This window comes from Zosterops lateralis (genome assembly GCF_965231275.1).
Source record: "Zosterops lateralis genome assembly, chromosome: 15".
Taxonomy (NCBI): Eukaryota; Metazoa; Chordata; class Aves; order Passeriformes; family Zosteropidae; genus Zosterops; species Zosterops lateralis.
The window spans coordinates 10217089-10243899 of NC_139775.1; the positions used below are offsets into that span (position 1 = coordinate 10217089).

General features: G+C 42.5%; 2 protein-coding genes across 2 annotated transcripts; one reads left to right on the plus strand and one right to left on the minus strand.

Annotated features, from left to right (window-relative positions):
- Nucleotides 1-24: 24 nt before the first annotated feature.
- Nucleotides 25-21536, plus strand: LOC310915433 (uncharacterized protein). The gene is made up of 22 exons (XM_083872306.1): nucleotides 25-99; nucleotides 295-432; nucleotides 1084-1246; nucleotides 1895-2016; nucleotides 3400-3540; nucleotides 4493-4606; nucleotides 4990-5118; nucleotides 5584-5745; nucleotides 7330-7494; nucleotides 8567-8732; nucleotides 10068-10252; nucleotides 10826-10918; nucleotides 11204-11408; nucleotides 12289-12476; nucleotides 12893-12990; nucleotides 13376-13560; nucleotides 14627-14829; nucleotides 15266-15455; nucleotides 16097-16206; nucleotides 18058-18177; nucleotides 18571-18710; nucleotides 20550-21536. The coding sequence occupies exons 2-22, from the start codon at nucleotides 307-309 to the stop codon at nucleotides 20563-20565; spliced, it is 3021 nt and encodes a 1006-aa protein (XP_083728432.1). The 5' UTR covers nucleotides 25-99; nucleotides 295-306; the 3' UTR covers nucleotides 20566-21536.
- Nucleotides 21537-24916: 3380 nt separating this feature from the next.
- RMI2 (RecQ mediated genome instability 2) lies at nucleotides 24917-26181 on the minus strand (the record flags this gene model as incomplete). Its single annotated transcript, XM_083872761.1, has 2 exons — nucleotides 24917-25328; nucleotides 25914-26181. 2 exons carry the CDS (start codon nucleotides 26179-26181, stop codon nucleotides 25180-25182), a joined length of 417 nt encoding a protein of 138 aa, XP_083728887.1. The 3' UTR covers nucleotides 24917-25179.
- Between the last annotated feature and the right edge of the window lie 630 nt (nucleotides 26182-26811).

The window sequence follows — 26811 nt, forward strand, 5'->3', positions numbered from 1 at the left end:
ACATTTCTTCCCTTTAGTGAAGAGTTGAATATAAAAGCACTCCAGACTCATCCCTTCTTTCTACAGTACTTCCCCTGTGCAGCAGAACTGTCTTCTAAGGTAACTATCTGCAAGTAATCCATTGCATACATCACTGCAAAGTAGACCTCTCTAATATAATAGGAGTCAAGCTGCTTTATTGCTAGTACTAGTATCTCTAACATTTTTGTTATTGTTGAGAATGTTCCTGTTTTTAAAGATGTTAACAATTCCAGTCTTTTTTTTTTTTTTTCAATTTAATGGGAACTTGAAAAGGTAAATTATGATATGAGTGAAGCAAAAGGCAAACTCTACCTCAGGATGGAAAAAAGGGATTTCAATGTTTCAGCAAAGCTAACTTTGACTGGAAGCAGCTACACTAATGCCATTGAAGTGGCCCAGACCATGGCCCAGGTTGGTACCATGCACTGATGGCAAAGGCAGGCTGTGACAGGAGGGCACTTGGGAGTGATAGCCAAATGCAGCTCCTGCTGTGTGAGGTGTTTTGCCCTTGATTTCTCCAGTAGCACAAGCCAACATTTGACTGGGGATTAGTTTGAGTTAATATTTGTTTGCTCCTATAGATGGAGCACTCATATAGCATTTATAGGGAATAAGAAAAAGAATGTGCTACAAACTGAACCAGTTTTTGTAATGCAGGTACCACACATTTCTTTCTCTAAATAAGAAAAGATGTCATAAATAACTATTGTTGTTTATGCTGTCTGCTGGGTTTATTCTGTAATAGTGAGACTCTTGATGTTGTAAGGATTATTCTGTGAGATAAAAGAAAACCAAACTGTATAATAATCAAAGACTGTTGTAAAGAGAATACTCAGTTGTTTATGTACTTTCCATTATTTGCAAAGATGACTTTCTGTAGAAATGAAGACAAGTAGAAATGAATAGTTGCTTGTATGAGAGCAGTGGGCTTAAAGTATCACTGTACTAGACCGTTAAAAACATTCCTACACACCTCACAGGATTTTGGGGTACCAAAATTATACTTAGGTTTTACCTTCTCAGATAACTTGGGGTTTAATGTTTGCCCTCTTTTATTTTTAGTTAAAAATTCTTCCAAGGCAACTTGTGTTTATGACAATTTACCAAAAAGGCAACAGAACTCATCTGCTGAGGCACATTGCCCTGTGGGATGGCAAAGAGATAAAGCTAACAGGCACTTACACTGGACTCTTCCCAAAGCTGCCTGGAGGTCATGGCATTCAGGGTAGGTTTCTCAAGTCTTTTACAACTGTTCAAAGCAGACTATAAAATAAACTACATAAATCTATTTCATAATGCATATTCAAAATGCACATCCAAAGGCTTTTAATCCTGGTTTCAGTTTAAGGCTTCTATGGTCTTATTTACTTTAAATTCATTATAGGTTTGTTAGAAACATCCACTTCAGAATACTCTTTGTGCTTTGTGGGGGTGCAGAAAGTCGCACTGGTCACCTTGAGGTGTTAAACCCTTATGTTGAGGCTTTATGATCTGAAAATGGGGAAGATAACTGCACTTACCTGCTTGAGTGTTGTAAGCTGTTCCTCTTCCAGTGTAAGGCCATCCCAGTTTCACACTTCCCTGGCTGTTGTTGCTAAGGTTGCTCTGGGTGTAGCTGTCAATCTTTTGGTTATTGCAGGTAACTACTGTTCTGCTGGTAAATAGAGAGAGGGTTCCTGTTTTCACTTCCATTCCTCAATGTTGAGCAGACATCAGGACACTGAAGTCCTTGTGGCTGCTGGGCAGGGGTGTGTGTGTGAGCAGAGACACAGTTTCCCTGGGAACCAAGGGATGTCCTGTTGCCTGTGGGAAAATGTCCTGGGAACAGCCATGATTCCTGGTGGGAAATCTTGTTTGTTTGTTTTCCTTGTAGTGGAACTTCTCCATCCTCTGTCCATCCCTTTTCCACGGCATGCCTGGGTCAACTTATACGTGAAACATTCAGCACGCAGTCACCGCGATGATCTCACTGTTGTTTGGAATGAGGAGGACAAGGTACAGGGGCCAGAGCAAATAAATGTCAGGAGAATGACAGGAACATCAAGAGGATTGGGTTGTTGTTTTTTTTTAAATTAAAAAAGGTACTAAGCAAGCCAGGGAACTTGACTATAAGGCAAATGATCCCCTTTCTTGGACGTATAAAAAGTTCTGTCTGTGAAAAATGAGCAGCTGATATTCTTGTAGGAAGTGTTTTCAGACCATGGTATTTTTTTGTTTGCAGTAACCCCACACCTTGCTGCCTAACCAAAGGTAATGAAATGCATAAGCTTCAAAGCACTGGGTAAAGGCCTCTGAGAGTAGGTGGGAACAATAGCACAAATGTCATGCTTAAAACAGCTTATGGACAAAGAAATAAAATCTAAGACAAGTGAGTGAGTGTGAGCATTAGTTGAGATTGAAAAGGATGAAGAGCTTGTTGCATGGGCATAGTACTGGATTTACCCACACAGAAGTGGACTCACACCTTGCTAAGCATTTTCATCTTTACTGATGCAAAGATCTTTTGTATTTCATTCTTTCACTCTCCTCCTTATTAGCAAGACTGACAAATGTGGAACAGTTGAAACCAGTCTCTGTTTTCATAAAGTAAGTCAGCACTAGTTTAAAAAAATATGAAGAGTGGAAAAGACAGAACTAGGAGAACATAGGGTAGGTTGATCTCCAGATGTGGTTAAGTGGGGATGCTTTCCTGAACTGCTGCTAACTGTGCTTTACATGTGCATCTAAAATGCAGCACCTTGGCTGAGTATGACATTATTTTCTGAATAATAGAAAGATAGAAGACAATGTATAAAATATGCTACCAAACATAAACATAAATTTGTGCCTGCAAAGAGCACAGAATTTTTTGATTTCTTTGAAAAGTGTTAAAATTCCAAAATTTACTTTAGTGGTTGTATAGAATGTATTTTTTACTACTGCTTAAATTACCACAACTATTTAAATGCCACCACTACCTAAATTACCACAAAAATACTTTGCTCTCAACAACGTAACAGAATTTAGTTCCTGATGAAGCAAATGCTTTTTATTGTGCTTTAACTTTGCAAGCTGTGTCTAATGACTGTGGCAGTGCAGCCTGCAGTGCCTAAAGATGAGACCAAAATTAAGCCCCAACAAACTTAAACATTGTTCATTATTTTAGTAAAATACAGAGAGTAGTTCTGCTTTGAGCTGTGCTATGCAGGGAACTCAAGCAGCAAAAATTGTCCTACTTTGACAATTAGTTTACCTCACTACTTCAGAAAGGACTTCATTGTGCACATAATTCATCTGAGGACAAGGTACAGGGAAATCTTACTGGGTGCATGTTTGAGGTCAGTATGTGAGAGGTATTTTATTTCACAAGTTCCTTTTCCATCTGTTGATATGGATCAGATATCAGTGTCATCTTCTCTGAAGTTGGGAAGACACCGGACAAACTACAGAGTCATTGTTGCCCACCCCTTTAATTACACTCTGAAGCAACTGGAGGTGCATTCCCTGTCAGAAAGAAGGGGCAGAAAGTACAACCTGCAGGTGAGATCATGAGACTGGGCTGCAAAACACACAGCTGTGATGCTGCACCAGATATCATCCTGAAAAATGTAAAGAGCACTGAATGCTGTTATCCCCTTGTGTCCAAACCACTAGAACTGTTTCCTAGCCAACAGCCTTGCACTTTTAGCATTGACCCAGTTTGGATGGTAGGAACACAGAAGTGCCCAGGAACCAGCCAAGCAATGATAATGAGGCAAATTTTGTCCATAAAGCAATGAATAAACTCCTAGTCTGCACACATAAGAAGAAAACACAAAAGACCCCCCTACAATAAAATCAAACCAGAAACCCTTTGATACCCCCATGAAGAAAATGTAAATTTTTGGATTGCATAGGAAATTGCAACACAAATGTGAAAATGTGCAAGGCTACAAAGGCTTTAAACTATAGTTGTGAAGTGCACTTGCAAAGCACTTATAGGGAAAAAGAGGAGGAGGAACTCCACAAATCATCCTTCAAGATCAGATATTGCAGTATAATTTCTGTCTGACAATGCACTATGTGGGTCAGGACACTGCAGTGCTGAGGCTGAAGACTTTCAGCAATGAGCTGTGCCAGCTGTGCAGTGTTTGTTCATCTGAAGCCCTTTGTTGTTCAGGGGGGTTTGCACAATACTCAGTTTGGTTCCAGAATTGTATTCAGAGGAATAAATTCTCTTGTAGGGTCACTGTTGCAGTTGTGCCATTAATTGCTTTGCACGACAGACCCCAGGCAGCTTCCAGGGAGGGGAACAAAAGCCTTCCATGGCCTTGGTTGGAGAAGTTCAGCTTCCCTGTGTTTGTCTCAGGCCTGGAGCTTCCAGACCACAGAGTTCCACAGAGTTTGAACATGATCTGTGGCAGTTTTCACTGTGCTCTGTTTTCCTCCACTGGATGGAGATCATTCTGCTGGTTCTAGTCTTGCTGCTGGACAAATCCTTCTCTGCTTTCAGCTGCAGGTCTCAGGGAATGCTGGGCAGCCTGCTCAGCTCCAGCTGGGCCTGGAGGATAAATCCAAAGTGGACATCACTGCCTGGGGTGGCTGTGTGACACTCTCAGCAGGCCAGGTATGAGTCTTACATCCCTCAGATGTAAGGGATGAGTGTAGCCAAATTTCTGTCTTTGATCCTCACAGAATATTTTTTCCTGTACTTGTTATCATATGAAAGCCTTGAAGTCAACCTTTTTTGTGTCTCAGAGGAAGAAAATAAACCCTGTGAAAAATTCTGTTTCATGTTGCCAGACATAGTTGTACTTGGGCTGCAGCTTTCCCTCAGGACAGAGCTGTCAGCCCCTTGGGTTTCTTGGGAGAGACTGAAGCAGTGTTTCATGGCTCTAGACCATCCAGGGGTTCTCACAGGGAGTTTTTGCCCAGGAAACCTACTGCCCAAGGATATACTGAAAGCTTAAAAAAATTACTTATACATGTCAATTTTTTCCACTTTTCCAGCTTCAGAGAATATTAAGCATGGAACAGCTGCATGCATGTGGATCTCTAGAGCAAAGACCAACATTTTTAAATGAATACCTAGATCTGAACTGGGATGACAAAAAATTCAAACACAATTTTACGTACGAGGTAAGAGAAGGCAGTTGTATTTCTTGAGTTACCATTTTTATGGAAGCTGTTCTCAATAGATGAGAAATTATTTTAGATTTAGAAGTAATATTCAGTGGATTTTAAGAAAGCTTCTATAGAGCACCATTTTTTGTGAAATATCACTATTTCACTTCACCATTTACATTTTTCTCTACACAGGAAGAAAGCTAAATGGAGCATAGTTAAGAAAGAAAGGGCTCTTACAAACTAGAGGCCTCACCTGTGCCCTAAATTTGCAGAACTTGTAGGATAGGGACCAGTAACAAGGCTGATAAGCCAAAATATTGTCAAGTGGAAATGTTACGTTTTGGAAATGTTACATTAAAATCCTGAAGCGACTGGAATAACAAAAAATATCCCAGCCTGGGGATGGGATGAGTGGCTCCAAGGAGTGTCTAAGATCCTGCTGTCATCTTTTAACTTTGTTTTCTTGGTTAACTGCAGAGAAATCAGCTCCTATATCCTGATAAGTTTCAGTTAGAAGCTGTTCTGGAAAATATTTTCCTGACCCCATGTACCAAACAGAAGATTCTGGGTAAAATAGAAACAAACTACTACTCTTGCCTGGATTACTATACAAGCTTTGAGTTCTGTGACCTTCCAAATGTAAGTCTGACATAAACATATTGAACCTACTTTAGTTTAAATGTAGTTACTTGTTTGGAGACTTAGTTTTCCTCAGCTGCAACTCTTCAGACAACTTACTATAGTTCTGTAACTTAAATAAACAGTGTTGTTCGATGGACTGAGGCAGAAAGGTTCTGTTTGCCACTACAGTGTATTCTATAGGTCCTTTCATGGCTGTACATGTTCTCACTTCCTCCATGTTCTTTCTTTCCTATTCCTCTTTCAGAGGTATCTTAATTTCATCTATCTGGAGAATACCAAAACAATGATCAAAAAGGAAAGTAGAGAGGAGTAAAAGTGCTTTCCTTCCCCTGTGGGTAAAAGTTGGCTGTTTTTTATGATTGCTCTGCTGGTAGTGATGGATTTTTGAAATGTAATGTAACCTTATTTTTCTATTACACACAAAAACTGAAGGCCCACCCATGATCTTCCTTAGGTGCTTCCTTAGGTCCTCAGAGTTGCTGGTAGACACTCACAAACACAGAACTTGGAACCTGCAATAAATGTCTCTCTCCAGTTCCCAGTAGCTGAAACACATCTTGGTTTCCTTATTTACTATCAGAGCAGATCACACTGTCAGCAACAGGAAAACTTTTTCCCAGAACAAGGTGTGATAGAACCTGTTTATTATGCCAAGGATGTATATGCATGTCACTCCAAAAGCTGGTGCCTCTGTGTTTTTGGATCATTCCCTTCAGAGGCATCATGGTTTAAGTCCAGCTGGAAATAAAGCATGACAGCCACTCACTCAAACAACCCCCTTCTCTCCCTCTCCTCTCCCTGTGGAATGGGGAGGACAATCAAAAGTAAAACTTTATGTTGACATAAGAACAGTTTAATAATAGAAAACAAAGTAAAAACCAGTAATAATAGTTAATACTACTACTACTAATAACGAAAAGGAAAAAACTAAACAAAGTGATGCACAATACAATTGCTCATCACCCACTGCCCAGTGCCAGACCTCCCTTCCCAAACCCAGATTTGCCCCTTCTGGGTAACTCCCCCAGTCTATGTAGTGGACATGATATTCTGTGGTGTGGGATATACATTTGGCCAGGTTGGGGCACCTGGCCCAGGTGGGCTTTGTGCACCTCCTCACTGGCAGAGCAAAAGAGACTCACAAAAAAAGTCCTTGACTTAGGATAAACAACTGAGCAAACCCAAAACATCGGTGTGTAACTAACCCCATTCCCATTCCAAATCTCAAACTACCAGCTATTGAGAAGAAATTAACTCTATCCCAGTCAAAACCAGGACAATATTCACCTCACCTCCCATGTATCTCCAACTTTATCAAAACATCTGGCTAGAGTAGCTGAGAACTGTAGGAGCAAAAAACACTGGACATTTTAACAAAATATAGTTCTCTGCAGCTGTTCCTCTGGTCCTAAGGTGTAATCACTGAACATGCTTTGTTAGAGCACAGAAACTGAAGATGTAATGAAGACAGTGCTGTGAGGAGCAGAAGGATGTGCTGGTATCTGAAACTACAAGTTTTGTTTGTGATGTAATTTCATGAGAATGTTGCCACGGTGCAACTTCTTTTTTGTGCATACTTAGGTAATTGTTTTATCTGGAAAGCACCTGCTGAACAAAGATGACATAATTTTGCAGTCAGAGGGCAGATTCCACCTTGATGATCACAGGAGACATGAGGGGTTGATTGGAATATCCATAAAGAATCAGAGCACTGCTGAGGTGAAGAACTATTCTCTGGAAATCGAAGTGAGTTTCTATTTTCTTTTACTGGCACTGAGGTTTGGTTTTCAAAGGCCTGCTGCCATCTATCTCCCAAACGGATCAGGTGCAGGCAGTGGCTATAAAACAGCAGGAAACACAAAACACTCCTGGTTTCTTTAGTGCTGTGCCTAAAGGAGCAGTTAGGCAGCGTCCATGCGGTGTGGCTGACAGACAAAGGAAGGCACCAGCATTAGTTCTCTGCAGAGCTGTCACAAATAAAGCAAGCATGTTTATAGTGGAGTGTATCAATTTTAAGAGGCTGTTTGCTGTTACAACTCCCCTTCAGCATGACTGCTCTGTCGTGTGAGATATGGAGTTTTCACCTTGTCAGAAGAAAGAGGGAAACAAAATACAATGCTTGCACGAGACATAATTAGACAGAAAAAAGAACTGGCAAAAATAAAGAACTAAACAAGGCACAGAACAGCTCATATGATGCTCATTCTGAGATAAATGTCTTCCTTTTTCTCCACCCCCCCCCCCCCCCGCCATTTTGCATTTGCTTTTAATTTCCTGAGAATTTAATATGGTGGAGAGGCAGATGGAGACAACATAGTGAGGCAAAAAACTAATAGGGCTGTCACCATCCAAACTCTTCATTAGCAGGAATGTGGGTAGTCAGGCACTAACTGAGACAACAGATTAGGATGATTTAGTCAGTAACAAATACTAAATTATTTTTCCATTGCTCTCTCTTTGGAGAGAAAAGAGATGAAATGAGTATCAGCTGCTCTGCCTGAGCTTGCTTCATTCTGTGCTTTGGAATAAATGGCACAAATGAGCAGCCTCACAGAGAACTGACTGAGACGTTTCTTTCACTGCTTCCATTAAAATTTTGTCCACAAGCCTCATGCTATCCAGTCATTCAGCTCCTGGCCAATCACTCTGATGCTTATATCTCTCTTAGTGTAATTCCTGCATAGTGCACAAGCATTGGGAAACATTTCCCTCACCACTTACCCTTTTGTGGGAAGCACTGATATTTGAGCAGCATCTCAGAACAGTTATTAATTCTGTGTGGTGGCTTTGAATAAATGTTTTTCCTTTATGGCTGCAGTTAAGAGCCTTTGAAGATATTTGGCTAGGCCTGACAGGAACTGCCGCTTCCTCATCTGTCCAGAGCCAAATCCTGGTGGAGGGGATTATTGATCAAAAAGAGAAAGTAAAAGTAGCTGCTTCAAAAGGAAAGGAGTGTTTTCAGTACTACATGGGGTATCTGCAAGGTACGTACCTCACTGACCATGTTCTCAGCCACAGGGCTTAGTTTTAGGTCATCCTGCCAAGAGCAGGGAGCTGGACTTGATGGTCATCATGGGTCCTTTCCAACTGGAGCTGTTCTGTGGCTCCCAGTCTCATTGCTGTGAAGGGACAGGAAGGAAGGCTGTGTCTCTAGCACTGACCTAGCTCAGTTTCATTCAAACTATGGTCTTTCAGATAAAGAAAAGCTGAAGCTTAAATTTTGTTATAAAAGTTGGTTTGGGAGACATTTTTGTATGATTACAATATATGGTAACAAAATATTCCTCTTGATTTAACCATCCTAAAGTTTTCTGCCTTGTTGAAGATAATTACTGCGTTCAAATTCAATAAAGAAAATGAGAGATGCACCTCCAGAGACTGACCATACCACATGCTGGAACAGCTGTATGAAGTGGGATGTGTGCAATCACTGGCTGCAGGGGATTGTCTCACAGCAGTCAGGTCTGATTGACAAGAGAGAGGAAAAAAATGTTGGTTCAAGTTTTGCCTAAAGTCTAGATGAGTAAAGTGAGGTGAAATGAGCTGCAAGAGGTGGGGCTCATCCACATTTCAGCTACATTAGAGTTGGGTGCAAACCAAATAGATTTGGTGGTATCCCAGTTGTCTCAAACTCATGCTGCTGACAATCCCAGCCCTTGTTTCACTTATGGATTTGCAATTCCACACTTCTGCAGCAGAGTTTCTCTCAGATTTATATCCTCACCTGTAACTGCTATGTTGTTTTTGAGATTAGGACCATTAGTTTGTGAATCACTGAAGTCAAAAGTTTGTAGAAATTACTCAACTCAGCTCTCTCAACCCAGACTCTACGTGCATTTCACCAACCATTTGTTTATACTCATCAGTGCTTCTGTAGAAACGACTTGTGTGTGTGGTGGGTGGAACTGACAGACTTTCATTTAAGGGCTGAGCAGTTTTGAAACATCTGCAACAAGGCGCAGTGAGGACTAAAGTAGAAAAAAAGGCCTGTAAATCAGCGTGACCGAGAGATTCAGGTTTGCATTAATCCAGTGCTTCCTTTGCAATAGCAAATCTGTATTTGTAATTCATTGAGAAGCCACACAGAAGCGAGAGATCAAACCCTGACGCTGTGACGCTGATCTAATTGTCTCCTGTTTATCTCTTCTGGTTTGTTTGGGGTTTTTTTTGTTGGGTTTTTTTTTTTTTTTTTTTTTTTTTCCTCCACACCTAACACAGTCAGACTCTGACTGATGATCACCTAAGTAATTAAAAGCTGGCTTTGAAACAATGTCTGTCAATGTTCCTGTAAATGAAGCAGTCTCTTTTCATTCCTTAAGGAGATTTGGAAGAAGGAATGGAAGTCAGTGCTTGTTCTGATGGGCATCAGATGGCTGCCATTAACACCTATCTCACCATCAATGGTAAAAAGCAGGAAAACGTGGGACAAGTGACTCTAGCAGCCGCTAATGGAAGCTTGAGTTTTCTGGCACATGGATGTGGGGATCCTTTTCTTAAGGCTGAGGTAAGACCCTTGAGTGGCTGTTACCTGCAGTGGGATTTTCGCAGAATATTACTTGATTTTGTCATTTTGATGGAGCACCTCCCATGTAAGGTTCAGGTGTGAATTCCGGTGAGTAACACCAGGCAAAATGATGCAATGTTTTAATTATTTTCACGGGTTAATGTGAGAAGTTACCACAGTGAGAATTTAAAAGTTCAGCCATGCCTAGAGATAAAAAACACAGGACCCTGTTCTAAAGGGTGGATCCTCTGAGGAGGATAAGTAAATAAAATGAGAGCAGCAGTAACTGCTAAGCATGTTGTTTACAAAAGAGTTATTAGAATCCTGAACGTGCTTTCATTCTTAGTAGGGATTCACGTACTCTCTACTTGGGGGAGGTTTTTTGCTTTTAATTGTTTGACTTTTCTGTTCCCTTGTCTATCCATTGAAGAATGCAGAAGTAGTTTCCCCTAAGAAATGTGAGGCCACTGTGGGTGTTTGCCGGCATTTAAACTAGTACAAACTTTGAATGACTTGGATCCAGCACAAGCAATTTTAAGAAATTAATTTAATGTTTTAACAATCTTCTCACAGAGCAAGCTTAATGAAATTGGGGGCCTTTTGAAAGCCACACTAATAGAGAAAATAAAGAAGTTTGATGGATACCTGTGGAGATTCAGGAAATCAGTAAGTATCTGTACATGATCTGTAAAAACACCATGAAGTGTTCATGCAGTGTTAATTAGACATCATCATTAACAGCCTGCAGCTGTTTTGTTTTGCTCAAACATTTCAATGATTACTCCTGTGCTGACCTGTAACTCACATAGAGACAAAAAGCATGTTTAATGGTGGAGATCCTGTATCTCTGCACCAACACTGCCGAGTCAGAATTGCCTCGCAATGAAGTCAAAGCTTTGCTAGAGATCACTGTGTGTTTTGAAATTGCTTCTTTTTTTGGAACTACTGTAGGTGCAGCACGTTGGTTTTCTGTCTGAAACAGCCGGCTGGGCTTCAATGGCCTTGCAAAGGGCAGCAGGATTCCTGCATAGTGGGGGTACAGCTGTCACCCAGGCGTGGAAGCAAAGTGGAGTCAGGCACATTCTGAGAAGCAAAATCCCATTTTACCTGGGGAAAATTCAAGATGTTGTCTGGCAAATGCAGAATGAATTACAAAGTAAGTAAAGTGGTGCAAAATAAAATAGGGACAATGTCAGTGCAGGGCAAGCCAAACTTCACTGTAAACTCTAAAACATGCTGAACAGCACAAAGGTTTCTATTTTGATCTAGCATGAAGTGCTGACCTTGGCTCTTAGTGTACAGAGTGGGAGCCTTGACGCAATAAGCTCTAAGAAGGCTCTCTGTGAGCACCTTTCTAATGAAATCAGTGGTGAGGCTTTTTCTTGGCCTCAGGAGGCTGGGTTCAATCAGATGAGAAGGGAGCCTTTAATTCCTAAGCTGAAGTATTTCTGCTAACAGTTCTCTGGCAAGCCTTTCCTCCCAAAGGGCTGTTCATATCCACCCTTGAGTTTTTAATGCTTATACTAATTGGATTTCACTCGATCTGGTTTTTTCCAAGCCTTTCCAGTAGCCACTAATTCACTGTTCAGCTGGACTGTGGCCCTTACTGAAACCTTTGAGAAATGTGGTCAGCTGGAATTAGCTGCAAGGACCTTCAGTTCCCACAAGGGTAAAAACACACTTTGGGCCACTTAGCTCTAGGCTCTTCCCACTCAAAGTTGACCGTGCTTGAAATCAGTTGTGACCAAACTGTCCTGCTGCTCAGCAGGAGCAGCCTGTACAGTACAGCACTGATGGGGACGCACTGTAGAGCATCCCTCGCATTCCTTTTGGACAGCAGCAATGTATTTATAAGGGGGTCAGGGTCAGAGCTAAATGGCTCTTTTGGTTCACAGCTGTGCCATGTGCCTGACTGCCTCTTCCACTTTTCTGTGCTCTTCCTTCACTTATGCTGAAAGCTGGGTGGAAACAAACAAGCTAAGAGCCATTTTGTACCAAACCAGCTAAGGTTTGTCTCATTAATGTGTTTGCTTCAGAGCCATTAGCAACTTTGAAGGATGCCTACTACGATGTAACCTTGAAGCCACTGGATGAAGTCTGGAAGGAGAAGACAGAAGAGCACATGAAGAAAATCCAGGCCTTCTTACCCAAGATTGTAAAAGATGTGTGGCTAATGGAACCAATCCAGATGGCATTAAAGGTTGTGAAAGCAGGCTTGGATATGGTTGGTATAACTCAGTTCTCCATTTCTAATGGTTTGAAAGACAAGGCTTACAAATATAAGTCTCAGCTTTGAACTAGGGATACACAAAAATAGTTAACTATTTTTGTTTATGGATATAGTGCTGTTATCTTTCCATGTAATAAGCTTGTGCACAGCCAATTTACTGTTCTTGCAGTATCTGTCCTGCTTTGAGAGAGTACTTTTCCAGCTAGAGGAGAGGTTGTTTTACTACTTCTAGTTGAAATCACAGCAGCAGGAATCTGTCATATTAACCTCTACATGATGAGACGCTGTAAGGCAGGAGACAAATGCAAGATACACTAAAGTGGTATTTCACATTTCTTGATTTAAAACTCATTTACAAGTACTGAAAAGCCATACTGAAATTGCTTTTATAATCTGTGACTCTTCACCAGGCTACACAGCAGGTGCTCAGGTGGGCAGAGGCCACATTTTCCAGAGCTGTGAGCAAGATTCGGAAGCCCCTGCTGAGCCTGTACAGTTTTTCACCCAGGTAACTGATGTCTTCACAGGATCCCTGCTCTGGGCAGTGCTCTAAAAGGGTTGGTGCATAGTTACTATTCCTGTCAGTGTGCAGCTGAGGGTTCTGGACAGCCACCCAACCACTCTTTGCTTTGGTCACATCACATCCTAACGTTTATTTCTGTTGGCTGCCAGGCCCACTGTGTTTGAAAGGAGCTACTGGGCAGCAAACAGGGTATAAGCAACTGATAACTGTCCTGAGATGCCCTGGGGCAGTGCAGCTCTTGGCCAAAGTAGGGTTGTGTTTTGCTGTTCTAACCAGACTACAGGTCTTATGAATATTTCACTTCAACATTTCTAATAATAAAGCCAACAGCATTTCAGCAGATAAGGGGGATTCTGTTTGTATTCTACAGGAACTGTTCCGTGGCAGGGAAGCTGCCAGTACTGCCTAAAGCAGACCTATCCCTGCAGCTGGCAAATGTTACCACTTACCTCATTGGAGAAAAACTAATGAGGCCTCTGCAAGACCTCTACAACCTCAACATACTTGCAGAGTACTACAGACTCAAACGGAGGATGATGGAGAGCCCCTTTGAATGTAAGCCCTTTCAAAGTGCTGCTCTGTTTTGTACCTGGGTCTATTTCCACTTAGTTCTTTGTTTTAAAAATCGTATTTGGAATAGGAGTTTACATAGAGATGGTTGGTAATTAATAATTTTCCTATCAACTTCCAAATTATCTTTTTTGTAAGACAGTGATGGTATGTATAGGACCAACACTGGGCAAAGCTGACATGCAGTAACACTGCTCTACTTAATATTCATGCAAATTTTGCAACTCTTCACACTTCCTACTCTTGAGACTAGAAACAGCAGGTGGTATTTATCTGCCTTATCCATATGCTCCTGTGAATTGATACTATGGTTCAGTGCCAGTCACACCTGCTGGCTCTGTGTCCTGGCACAGAGGTTTGGAGACTGGGGACTTCACCTCTGCTGCCTCTGGGATGAGCAAGCTCAGCCCTACCAAAACCTCAGTGACAGTACTGCCTGTGAAAGTATTGCTAAATGCTAAAGGAATGCACCAACAGTCCCAACTGTCCCTTAGAGAGAATGGCTTTTCCAGAAAACCCTTTTTAATGGTTTCTTCCCAGTACAGAGAGACACAACAGAGGGCTGTGAAATAGGTCCTAGTGACCCAATAATCTGAGTCATGTGTCAGCAGGGTTTCCTGGACTGCAGCTGTTTGATGCTCTGGTTTGGAAGGGTCGTTTTTTGGACACAATCTTGGAGAATAAACATTCTTGTGTTTTCTGCATAAGAATGCATAATGTGTGTGTTTATAAATATGACTATCAAGTAGTACAATCACAAATCAAGATGAGCTTTGAATCCCAGTTCAAGTTTATCACAGTTTTATGGCACTCAGGAAAATCTATAACAAAAATTAAATCATTAAATTGTTTTGTTTCTGAGAAAAGTTTTGTTGCAGAGCAACTACAGTGTAACTAATTAAAATGTAAGTGTAGTAATGTCAGTATAATAATAAGCTGAGAAATTATTTTAAGAGTATGCCAGGAAGAAGCTCTGTGTTGCACTATGTGCATGGCATTTACTGCTTCGTGGAAAACTCACTGATGTTTCTTCTGAAATATCATTCTCCAGATCATGCTATGTTAGTGGGGACCAAGCATCTTGTGACTTTTGATGGAAAAATGTATGATTTGGCATCCAAGTGCAGTGTACTTCTTGCCAAGGATTTTGTTCACAGCACTTTCACTATAATACTCAATGAGGAAACCAGGAACTCAAGATCTCTGTATGTGGAGATGAACCAGACTGTGGTCACTATACACCCACGCCTAAAGGTAGGAAGATCAAGTCAAACATTTTTTATTTTTGGCAAAAATTTTCTTCAACTGACAAAACAGTTTTTAAAATACTAATGCTCCAAACATAGATCACAAGCACTCTCAGGCAATGGCTTTAAAGTAAAATTAAATTCTGATTCTTAAAAAGAAAATACCTCTCCAAAACAAAACCAGTTTAACTAACTCAAGGGCTGCCTCTTTGCTCTCTGTATATGACACAAACTTTTCAACTTTCTTCTGACATGGTCTAAGAGAATGGCAGTGAGAGGGAGGCTTTGTGCTTTCTGCTCTTTCAGAAGTTTAACACAATCCTGTTCTTATTCCCTTAATTCTGGGCTAAGTTTGCCTCATTGCACCTGCAAATCCACTGTGCTTGCCTGTGACTGAACTTTCACTATGACAGATTTGACACTACATTTTCATTTTAAAACAGATATCCAAGGTGTATAACTTCTCCTTTACGGAAGAGAACTGCCAAGTCCTGGATCAATCCCTTGAAAACAGTACCATGAATTCAAGACGAGGAACCAACAAAATAGAAATATCTGATCAGAAAGGAGTTTCTGTCTCTTGTGACTTTCAGTATGATCTCTGTACTGTCACTCTGGCTGGGTGGCACCACGGTGAGTAGCAATCATACAGCTGTTGTCAGCTGTTAGTCATTTTTGCTATCTCTCAGAGTTGTCTGTATTACAGGTAGTACCAGCATCTGTGCTTTCACTTCTTTTTCCCCTCTTCATTTATAGCCACCCTAGAAATGGCTCTAGGCATTCCCAGCAATTGCCAAATAGAGCACAGAATGCACCATTCCAGGGAGAAGAGCAAGTTATAGGTTATTGCTGATTCAATGCAATAAAGCAGACAGAAATCAGGGCAGAAGTACTGCAGACAGCCCAGGCCCAAACCCTGGCTCAGAATCTGCTCTAGAGCAGGCTTAGCTTGTCAGACCTGCAAGACAACTATAAAGAGAGGCCCAAACCCTCACAGAGGTTTTAGTATACCTGGAATGCATTCATGTACCATCCATGTACCCCATACTATTCTAGAAGTCACCCCCAAAGATCAGCAGAGAAGGGATCTGAAGCCTTGATGTGCTCAGAAGCCCGTGACCAGCTGAGCCATGGATGGCAATGCAGGCTGGGCAGCTTCCACTTCCATAACAGAGCTGAGCTCTGCTGGACAGAATAATCAGAGACAGCTGCTGTAATTTCCCTGCACCTACTCCTGACAACTCCTATTTTACTCCATTTCAATTTCCTCCCAGGTATTTCAGCTGGGCTTTTTGGTACCAATGATAATGAAGCTGGAAACGAATGGATGGTGCCTAATGGTTCCTTCACTGACAACGTGAAAGAGTTCACACAGAGCTGGCAGGTAAGGAGCTGAGGGGCTCCTGAGCACAGAGGGCACTGTCTGGCACTCTGGCTTGGCTTAGATGAACTAAAGCTCGACAGTGAAAACAGCAGCACACTACCCCGTTTGGCTGTGTCTAACCAGGGAAAAGGTTGCACATATTTGTTAAAAACTGTTCAAGAATTCCCTGTAAATAGGCATTGAATATTTTTGGCCTAGGCGATAAGGTAAAACATAGAGGTGGCTGCTGCTGATTTTAGAAGAAACTGATATTGGAGCCAAGTATCTTTGATGTTTTCCTCCTTAGAGCACCTCTTCCTGGAATGCAGGGACAGGTGCTACTAGGTCTGGGCCAAATCTGTACTTTCAGCACTCAGGCCACAGTTAGTTTTAGCTGGGTATGTTAAGCCTCTTAATTTTACTTTTTCTTCATCCTTTACATCTTATAAATAAATAAAACGTTAGAAACAACTAGTAAATTTTTTCTCCATCCCCACACCACTAAGTATTCAGACCTTTTTGGAAGGTTAGCTGCTGCTGTCAGTTACTGACTTGCATAAAAAGACTCCTATAACTATCATAAATAAATATTGTAACAATTTTATACCAGTAACATTATGGCTCTGCTTAATTCATGTACTGTCATCAGCTGAAAATAGTCTAAATACACAAATGTGCAGTTGTACAAAACCATCTGTGAATGCAACCAACCAAGAAAAGTAGCCTTACCATGCTCTCAAGCCATGTTGACAAGATCCTCTAAATCCCTTCCAAAGTCTAATTTTAAGAATCTATTACACACACACAAAAAAGGAACCAGTATCTTATCAGCACAAAGATTTTGTGACTCTTCCATTTATCCTGTCTCACAGAAGATGTGCAAGTTCTGGGAACAAAAGTCTCATTTTCAGCCTTATGTCAGTACTTTACTGTAAAAGACAGAATTGCTTCAAGTATCTTTTATTTCTTGCTGAATTACAGTTAATGAGCTTGGAGCCCATGTTTATGTTAATAATGGGGCAGGATCACAATGTAACTGACCACAGGCACAATTTTCTTAATTGCTACAAATATTAATTTCTAATATATTCATAAAAATGCAAAACTCCCCAGAGACATTGAACAAAAGAATCAACTAAAAGTAATCCATAAGAAACTCAGTATCATACAGACCCAGGACAGTCCTGAGTGCCCTTCTTCAGGCGCAGAATGGCTGCACTTGCACAATTGATTGGAAGGGCTCACACTGAACTGTGAACTCTGACTGCTCCCAGGAGCTTTATCACAGCCTTTGTCGTGCACTGACCTTGCAAAGGACGTCAGCAGAGCTCCACCATCACAAGGCCAGGGCTGCTCAGCAGAAGGGACTGAGTGTCTGACACCTGCAGGATGAGGGCTAGCACAGAGTAAACTGCCAGTTCATTTTCCTTAGTAACTAAAATAATTACAATTTACACTCGCTTAAAGAACTTCTTGGTGGTGTGGTTTTGTTGTTTTTTTTTAAAGCCACCTTTATCTATGAATAATCCAGCAAGGGTATGAAGTTTTATTTTCTCCATCAGAAAGATCTAGTAAAAGCACAGCTTTGACCTGTCAGATCTATATAAAAGAGAACTAGCCAACCAGCTGCTATGTCAGCAACTACACACCAAACCCCTTCAGTGAATAACAGAATCAATAGCAAAAGGAAACAAGGTCTAATCTGCAAGGTGCCTCTCAATATTAATGAACAATAAACATTAGAGCAGGGTACTGAGCTGCCCATATTGTCCTTCAAACCAGTTCACACTGGAAATCTGAAGAACTCGTCCGACCCTGACATATGCAAAAAAAGCCCAAAATACACCAACGTCAGTAATTCTGTTTTCCCAGGTGAATAAGTGCAGTCTTGTACCGAAGAAAGAGAAGCCATGTCCAATTACAGCTAAGCAAAACATCTGTAAAGTGTTCTTTGAAGAACCACATTCACTTCTTAGGAACTGCTTCAAAGTTGTAAGTAGAACTTCAGCCAGAATCACTATCTCAATCACTATCTCAATTGTGTCATACTTCCAAGGAGGGCACATAACCATTGCAAGGATATAGAGGTTTAGTTGCAGAGAACTTTAGGAGTAATCAAAACAGCAATCCAGACAGAAAAAAAAGGTGTTTTTATCACCATAAATATAAATGGAGTTTTTTGACATCCACAGAATAGTGGCATGACTGCCCTGCTCTTTAGGATACGGGTCTAGAATTTAGAAACAGAAATAACCTCCTCACTGTTAGGAAGGAAATAAAAGTTTATGAATGGCCCTAACCAGGCAGAAGGGAGGGGACACAACCCAAACCTCAGGGTTTACCTGCAGGTCCCTCTGCTCCCCTAACCCATCCCTTTGTGCCCAGGTGGAGCCCCAGCCATTCTACACCATGTGTACACAGGACACCTGTGACTCCCCAGCCCTGGGGGCTGCCTGCAGCTTAGCAGCAGCTTTTGTTCATCTGTGCAACCGGAATTTTGTTCCTGTGGAAATCCCTCCACAGTGGTAAGTTTCATTTCTTTTACCACCCCAAATATCCTGACTGCATTTCTCCAGTACTTACATGTCTGTAATTCAAGAACACACGAGAAAATAAAACTGTAATGAATCTGACTGTGACCAGGAGCAAAACTAATCCTATTCCCAGAAATGCTCTTCTTGCCCCTTGGCTACCTCCCCTTCCTGCTGTTCACTCACCAGCACACCAGTGCCCATCCACTGCACACTCTCTGCTGCCTTTATTATTGTTGTCCTAATTTGCTGTGTGACAGAGGCAGAAGGATACCTGCAGAATACTGTGATGTCCCCAGCAGTTTCTCCTCTTGGATACTATTTCTGGTTCCATCTTTTTTTGGTCTGAATAATGCATTTGGATTCATATTAACAACAAAACATATACAGACACAAAATACTCAAGAGGTTTATTTTTGTACTTTTCAGTCTCTAATAATGAAATTTTTCTATCTTTTCAACCTAGAATATCCAGATTATCAATACTTGTGTTTTAATGCAGCTGTCATTCAGATTGCACTGTTAAGTGGGTTCCTGGAATATAAGGAAGATGAAAATCCTGAATAGAGCAGTAGGACTTGCTTGAAATTTTTATAATTACAGTCTTTTCCCACGTCTGCAGTTGTGCCAATTTGTGTACTACAAACCCATTTGTAGTATGCCTTAAAAAATTTACAGTTATTACCTGATTTCTTACCCATTAAGGGAGGGAGTAGTATTTGTAGATGGTATTGTGGGCCATAAAATAAGAACCTAGAAAAAGAACATTCACTGTGTCTATAAGTGCACCACATCACAGTCCCACATGCTGAAACAATGCTGAGTGTCAGTATCTGGCTGAGCTGTTCAGCTCCTGAGCAGTGCATGATCAGGACATTTCTGGGTGGCATCTTGTAGGCACTGAGTGGGTTTAGCTCCAGTACTTATATAAACTCTTCAACATATAAATATGAAATATAGAGACAGATTTTGTTAAATATGAGTCAACAGAATATTCAGTTGAAAATAAAGTTTTAGAATAGCTTGGTAGACAAATTATTGAAGTCAGCTAGTGCTGCTAGTTTACATTATCTCATTACTGAGGGAAAGAATTGGAATGAAGGTGGATCACAAGCTCAGTTAATGAGAACATGCTATTAAAGAAGCAAAATACATTGGGGATGTACACATGAATCAACATATTTAAAACAAGAAATACTTCTTCTCTATTTAGCTTATTTTATGTATCCAATTTTGGACACCATGTTCTACTTAATTTTGAACCAGTTGAGAACAGTCCCGGGGAAAAAATTGAAGGGTTGAGGAAAGACATGAGTTAAGTCTCTAGATATGTAAACACTCTAAAGAGAAGGAAGTTGAACAGACCAAACTAAGGGATAATTATGTTTGACACAGTGACAGAGTCAGTAATGGTTAGGTTATTCACAGTAACTGATAACCAGCGATGGTCACGAGAGCAAAACAGAAAGTGTCTGTCAGCAGAAAACTACCTCTGCACTATTTCTTAGAAATCCATGCTTGTCAAGGATCTTCCACTGAATAGCTGAACTACCCAGACCTCAAACTTTAGAAAGAATGGTGTCCTTTTTCTCCTTAATGTGAATTTATCAAACATGAGAGAACCTGACATCTTTATTTCAGTTTAGTGATCTAAGATAAATCCATATCTAAAATGCTGGAGTACTTTCCCAACAATTTTTTGATGTCATAAATATATCTGATGCTATTTTCCCTTCAGAGATCTTCTGTACTTCACTGTAATGAGAGGTTGCATTACATGGGACTTGTACTTACTTATCACTTACCTGGAACTTTATCTCTTCTTCATTTCAGCTCGAGCCAGTTCTGAATGGCAGATACCAACCCTGGAGATGGAAGAACCCTTTCAGCACCCAAAACAGAACAGAACAGTTATTTTAGGTAGACAAGCTAGAGGCGAGAACAGGGAAGAACAGTAGAAGTGTGAATAAATTAGTGTTAACTGTGAATATAATGAAATATATATAGTATAAAAGGAAAGCTTTCCACCCAGAACACCTGAGGGCAAGAGGAAGTATTTCAGTATATTGACAAGACTATAATCAACCAAAAGAAATTGTACACGAAAGTACCAGTTACTCTAAAAAAATTCTCCCATTTTCCTCTCCACAAGCCTTGAACCATAGCACAAATACACTGAAAAGCTGAGAAAAGCTCTCTTCCAGCCCAGATTAGTACAAGTGGACTACTCTGTGAAAGCAGCATCATCAGCCTGGAGTCAGCAGAGTTGCTGACTTCTTTTTTCTCCAGAAATGAAACCCCACTGTTCAGCGGTTCTGGAGAAAGTTATCTGTCTTTCCAGGGAAGTGCTCCAACACACAAGAAGGCTAAGACAGAAATAAGATGGTAAATAATGGAAAGCAATTAATCATTTTCTCATTTTTATACTGGTTGATTTTTCCCTTGTTAATGTACACACTGCTAAATGAGAAACAGCCTTCTTGGTTTCTGTGCCCCAGTTTCACATTTTCCCTGGGTGTCTTTAGAACCCCCCTGTCAGCAGCCAGTTGGGAAAAGGTGACCAAGATCTACCCTACCCATGAAGTAACCTTAAGGTGTTACAGCTACTGTTGTGTGAGTGTCTCACGTGTTAAATCCCTTTCTCTGTTGTAGGTCACTTGATTTAAAAATTGCATTACCTTTCTCCACACAGTGCCTGGAATGCAGCTATTCTTTGGTAACATTGCAAAATCCATCCAACATCCTTGCGTAATATGCAAACATTGAAATAATGGTGTTCTGTATTATGACATCATGTTAATAAACATTTGACTGCCTTGTTTTTATGCTGGAGTACATTTTTATTGATTATTTGTAACAACAAAGTTGTACTGACCTAGAGAGTTGGAACTGAGTTTGAGCTGCCTCTTATCTCCTGTAGGCTGCCTGCAGCTGCAGAACCTTTCTGAACACACTCTCTAGCTTGATACAAATTAAAAACATGACTCCTACACTAGTCAGAAAAAACCCTGCAATTTTTAGGATTCCCACACACATCAGCTGCTAGAAATCAAGTCTTTCTCTGTAATAATTTTATACCTGCACCCTTGTAAAAAGCCAAAATTGTATGAAATGTTTCTGGACGAATATTTATACCAGTTACTGATTAAAAAACCACATAATTTTCTCCCAGTCACTGAATGTCACTTCACTCCCCAGCTAACCACACCAAGCACCTGTGAAAAGTCCTGTGGTGACAGTTTCAGGAACAAAGAAAAACAACAGCAAGTAGAGGAAAAGACTGAGAAGAGCTCAGTCAGCAGTACAGAAATACAAGAATTTAACTAAATGCTCACTGTAGACAGCAACACTGAGCTGGATGCCGACACCAGGTCTCCTCTAAAAGCTGCTTATAGCTTACCACTCATAATAAAGAACCCTTTAACCACCAATAAACGTTTTTAACTGCAGCCATTTTGCTCAGCCCAGCTGTTCCCAGGTTCTCCATGCACACAGCTCCTGTCCAGATACTCTTTAGTTGGGATCTCAGACACAGCTCAAGCTCAGCGAGTCAGACCCAGCCCTGCTCCAACCCTGGAGCCACAGGAAACCCTCTGAGCCCAGGGCTGGTCTGGACACCCCACTGACCCTGGGCCTGCCTGCACACAGGACGTGCAGGAGACACCACTCACACTGAGCAGGGCTGACACAGACACCAGCAGGAGTGAGGGGAAAAAACTCCAAACAACCCCACACTTAAATGAAGTGTTCCACGTCATGTTCACAGTTGGAGTTTAGCACTGATTCACAGCTGTCTGGAATAAAGTGTTATCTCCATGTTTCTGCACTGGCAGCTGTGCCTTTGCCCCCTGCCAGACTCTGCTGTTAACGCAAAGGCAAGAGCTCTGTCACACCTGTTCAGCAAATACCTGCCCACAAACACAGCAGTGTCACAGGCCACTGGGTTCTTTGACTGAACTGTGTAAATCCTTTAATGAACCAATAAAACCATCCAGCCAAACAGTTTTTAAGTATGCCTTAATTACTGCATGGTAATGTCTCATCTGGGGAATTAAAAAATGGAGCCAACACATCACCCTCCTACCTAACAGAGGGTTGATGGCAGCTCCTATCAGCAAACACACCACCAGAGTGCCAGGGGGATGTGGGGAAGCCCATTCCAGGTGTACCTGGAGGGAGGGACAGCAGTGTCCCTGCAGGGCAGTGTGCCAGCTCCACACAGAACAGCCCTCAGGCCAACTGAGACCTCTGCCATTGCTCATGGATGTGAACCTCTGGAAAAGAATCACCTTGGAAGAGTTTGACCGAAGCATTTATGAGATCAATCCATCAGTTTCAGTATTTCAAAACTGGCTTTTTTCACTGCACTAGCCCTGGCTTTATCAGGACCAAACTTTTAGTAGACAACTACTGGCAACACTGCATATTATTGAACACCTTGACTGAAGTAATCCAAATGTTTATGCCTCTGATGCCAGTAATGCAGTATATTAACTATGCTGTCATATAGCAAACACATAATATCCCTTGCCTATCTCTTGGGTCTCCTCACCACACACCACACAGGAATTTCTGCCTCTGTAACTCCTGCTGTGAGAGCACTTAGAACACACCTGCCCACACCAGCTGTCCTTGCAGAGCACAGACAGGAGGTGAGGTTACAACTCGCCTCCAACGTGTTCTTTATAGAGGCCCCATGATCTATAAAGTTCACAGAATTTCTACATATTACACCAAGTTAACTCCAAAACAGATGAAACAAGAGCTCAGCTTTGACCTCCTCCTCAACACAGGGCTAAAGAAGCCCCTTATCCTGTAACTCCTCAATTGCATACTCTGCTGTACAACAGCAACAAAAATCAAAACCCATGTTCTAACTGCAGAATTTGAGCTATAAGATGAAAAGGGAGATTTCCCAGTACACCCCCACAATGCTGAACTGTGGAAATCAGACACAAGGCCTTCCTTAAACAGGCACCAACAGCCATAAACAGCATCAGCCTCTCATTAGGTGAAGAACAGCTGAGCTGGGAGTCAAAGCACTCTCCAGCAGTCTTTTCTCTAGAAGTACAACACTCACCCTGGCTACAATGTCTTTTGCTTTGAACTCCTAGGAAAGTAAGTTTTAATATGAATCAGTTACCAGCTGATATGCTGGTCTCATGGATTACTTCTGAAAAGCGCATGTTTTCCAGAATTACAAACAATAAATAAACCCAGACCGCCAAAATTCTTTATCTCTGTATGTTTTGGCATTTCATCAGCAGGATCTCAGAGCCCAGGACTTCCACTATCCAACTGCCTGTGATGTGGTCTGGTTTGGAACACCAAACTGGAATTGTACTCTGAAATCCAGTCCTTAGTCTGCAAAGATCTCAGATCTTTAAAGGATGCTAGTTAAGTTTCCACATGCTTTGAAAACCGAATCCCACAATTAAAAAATTTAATTACCACCATTTAATTATCATCTTAAATTGTGGAGCATACAATCAGGCATTCTCTTCCCTTCCCATATGCATTCCTAATTAACATAACTCTCTTGCTGGACAATACAATCCCCAGTCACAAAACCATTCCACACGGAATATGCAATGCATTTGTCAGGACACAAATTCTCTTTAGAGCAGATGGAAAACAAAGAGTAGTAACGTTTTTACTTTTTATAGGTTTCTTGATGTGATTTCATAGTTTCTTTTTTCCAGAGAAGGAAAGATAAGAATAGTACATAATTTAGAATGATTTAAACAGTTAAAAATAGCATACACTGGAAGAAAAAAAAAACCTTCAAAAAGATAAATGCCCTTAGGGAGAGAATCCCTGTCTCTGGAGGTAAAAAGTATTTACATCTTGCACGTGTAGAACCTATTCCAAGGAATCCTGCATCACATCTCTTCATTAACTTCACTTCACTGGAACAGAGGGGTCATTACCACTTCCGGTATTTCAGAAACTAGAGGGGTATTTTAAGTACAAGACATTGCTAATGGTTACCAAGAGACACCTGTCTCATAAGCAGTTTACAGACACGGTGATTACTGAAATAGAAAATACAGGTGAAAACGATTATTTCCAACCACAGCCTAAACGTGCTGGAACACATTCTGCCCTCCTGCCAGGTACTGAGCTCACTCTGGTAACGAATCCTGTGCAGAACAACTGCCCCAACACCTGCCCCCCAAACAGCAGCTGACACACAGAGAAACAAACATACAGCCTTTTTAATTGTGTGAACATCTTACACAAAACATCAAACAGGCAATTCTCAAATATGTTGGTACAAAAAGAGATTGGAAGACATGAACACTGTGGTTATTATCAGATAAGCACTGGTCCCTATGCCTAACTGAGCTCAGCTTCTCTCTTTGGTTTACTCTAGGAGTGGTTACACAGAACAGTCCAATGTTCTGCACCAAAAAGCAAAAGAAACCAAATTTCCAGTTCTTTTAGGCAGAAAGTAAAAGTCTTAGGGGATGACTCTGTGCAAATCCTCCACTTCAAGGTCCCACATATTCTTATGGATGGGGTTTTCAGAGAGATCTGTCATCTTTATTGCTCGAAGAATGGGCTCAGGACTGCAGGACCGCACCACACCCATCACCATCACATACTTCCCTACAAAACAAGTGAGCATTGATTAATCTTTGTATTATCATTTAAATTCATAAACCAAATTACTTCAAGACAAGTAAACAGTGTAAACTGAAGATGCCAATACTTGTAAAAAACCTCAGGAATGAAGATTGCTTAGAACTAAACTTCAGAAAAAGGCTCCATTATCTGTGCAGCCACTTTTATGGCATATTTAACAACATTTTCACATACAGTAAGAGCCAAACAAACACAAATTTGTCCTGCTGTGTAAGTGAGGATAGGTCAGAAAGGTGAATTTTTAAGCAATGCGCCTATTTTGTACCACATTTTTTGCAATTCTGAAGACCAACACTTCTCCATTTGGAGTGGCATTTCTGGTGAAGGGAAGAAAAAGTAAAACAAACAAACAAACAAACCAAAAAACACCACAGGAAAGATAAACAGGAGAAGAATGTCTCTCCTTGCTCAAGGCCTCCTGCGGGGCCGGGCCTGGCCTGGCGGAGGGGCTGTGCCGGGCCCCGTTGGAGCGGGCAGGGGCAGGGACAGGGGCAGGGACAGGGGTAGGGACAGGGGCAGGACAGAGCCCGCTCCCCCGCCCCGCGGTACCTGCGCTGAGGCACGGCCGGCCCTGCGGCACCTGCTCCACGCCCAGCACGGTGAAGGCGCCGCTGCCGTCCCGCAGCCGGGCCGAGCCGCCCTGGGCGCCGCGCCGCACCTCCAGCACGGTGCCCTGCATCCACACGGCTCGCAGCGGCAGCGGCGCCCGGCCCAGCTCCGCCCGCCCCAGCTGCCAGGAACCGCCCGCGCCCCGCTCCGCCCGCCGCAGCTGCGCCGCCAGCACCTTCACCGGCGGGCCCGGCGCCGCCCCGGCCATGCTGAGGGGCCCGAGCCCGCGGCCGTGAGGGCGGGAAGCGCTGGGCCCGCCCCGCCCCTGAGGGCGGCACCGCCGAGCTGCGGCACGGCCGGGACCGGGCGGGGCCTGCACCGCGGGGCTGTGAGGGCAGAGCACGGGTAGTGCCCCCCCGGCTGCATCACCCGCCCCGTGGGCACAGAGCCCGGCAGTGTCCCGGCTGCCTCACCGCCCTGTGGGAGCAGAGCACGGGCAGTGTCCCGGCTGCCTCACCCGCCCCACGGGCACAGAGCACGGGGCAGTGTCCCGGCTGCCTCACCCGCCCTGTGGGGGCAGAACACGGGCACTGCCCTCGGCTGCCTCACCGCCCCACCCGCCCAGCAGCTGCACCGGCCCCCCGAGCCACCGGCGCTCACCTGGATGAGCCCAGGGCCTCAGTGACCCCCGTTTTCCCTGGTTTCGGTGCAGGCCCGGCCCGTTCAGGTGCCCGTTCAGGGCGGTGTGAGCCGGGCCGGTGGGGCGGAGGGCGCTGCTGGGGGTGGGGCGGAGGGCGCTGCTGGGGCCGGCCCGGGCCCCCGCCCTGCCCGGCGGGAAGGGCCGCGCTGGTTCTTTGTGAGCTGATGAAGCTCCGCCGGTTTCGTGAGAAAACGGGAA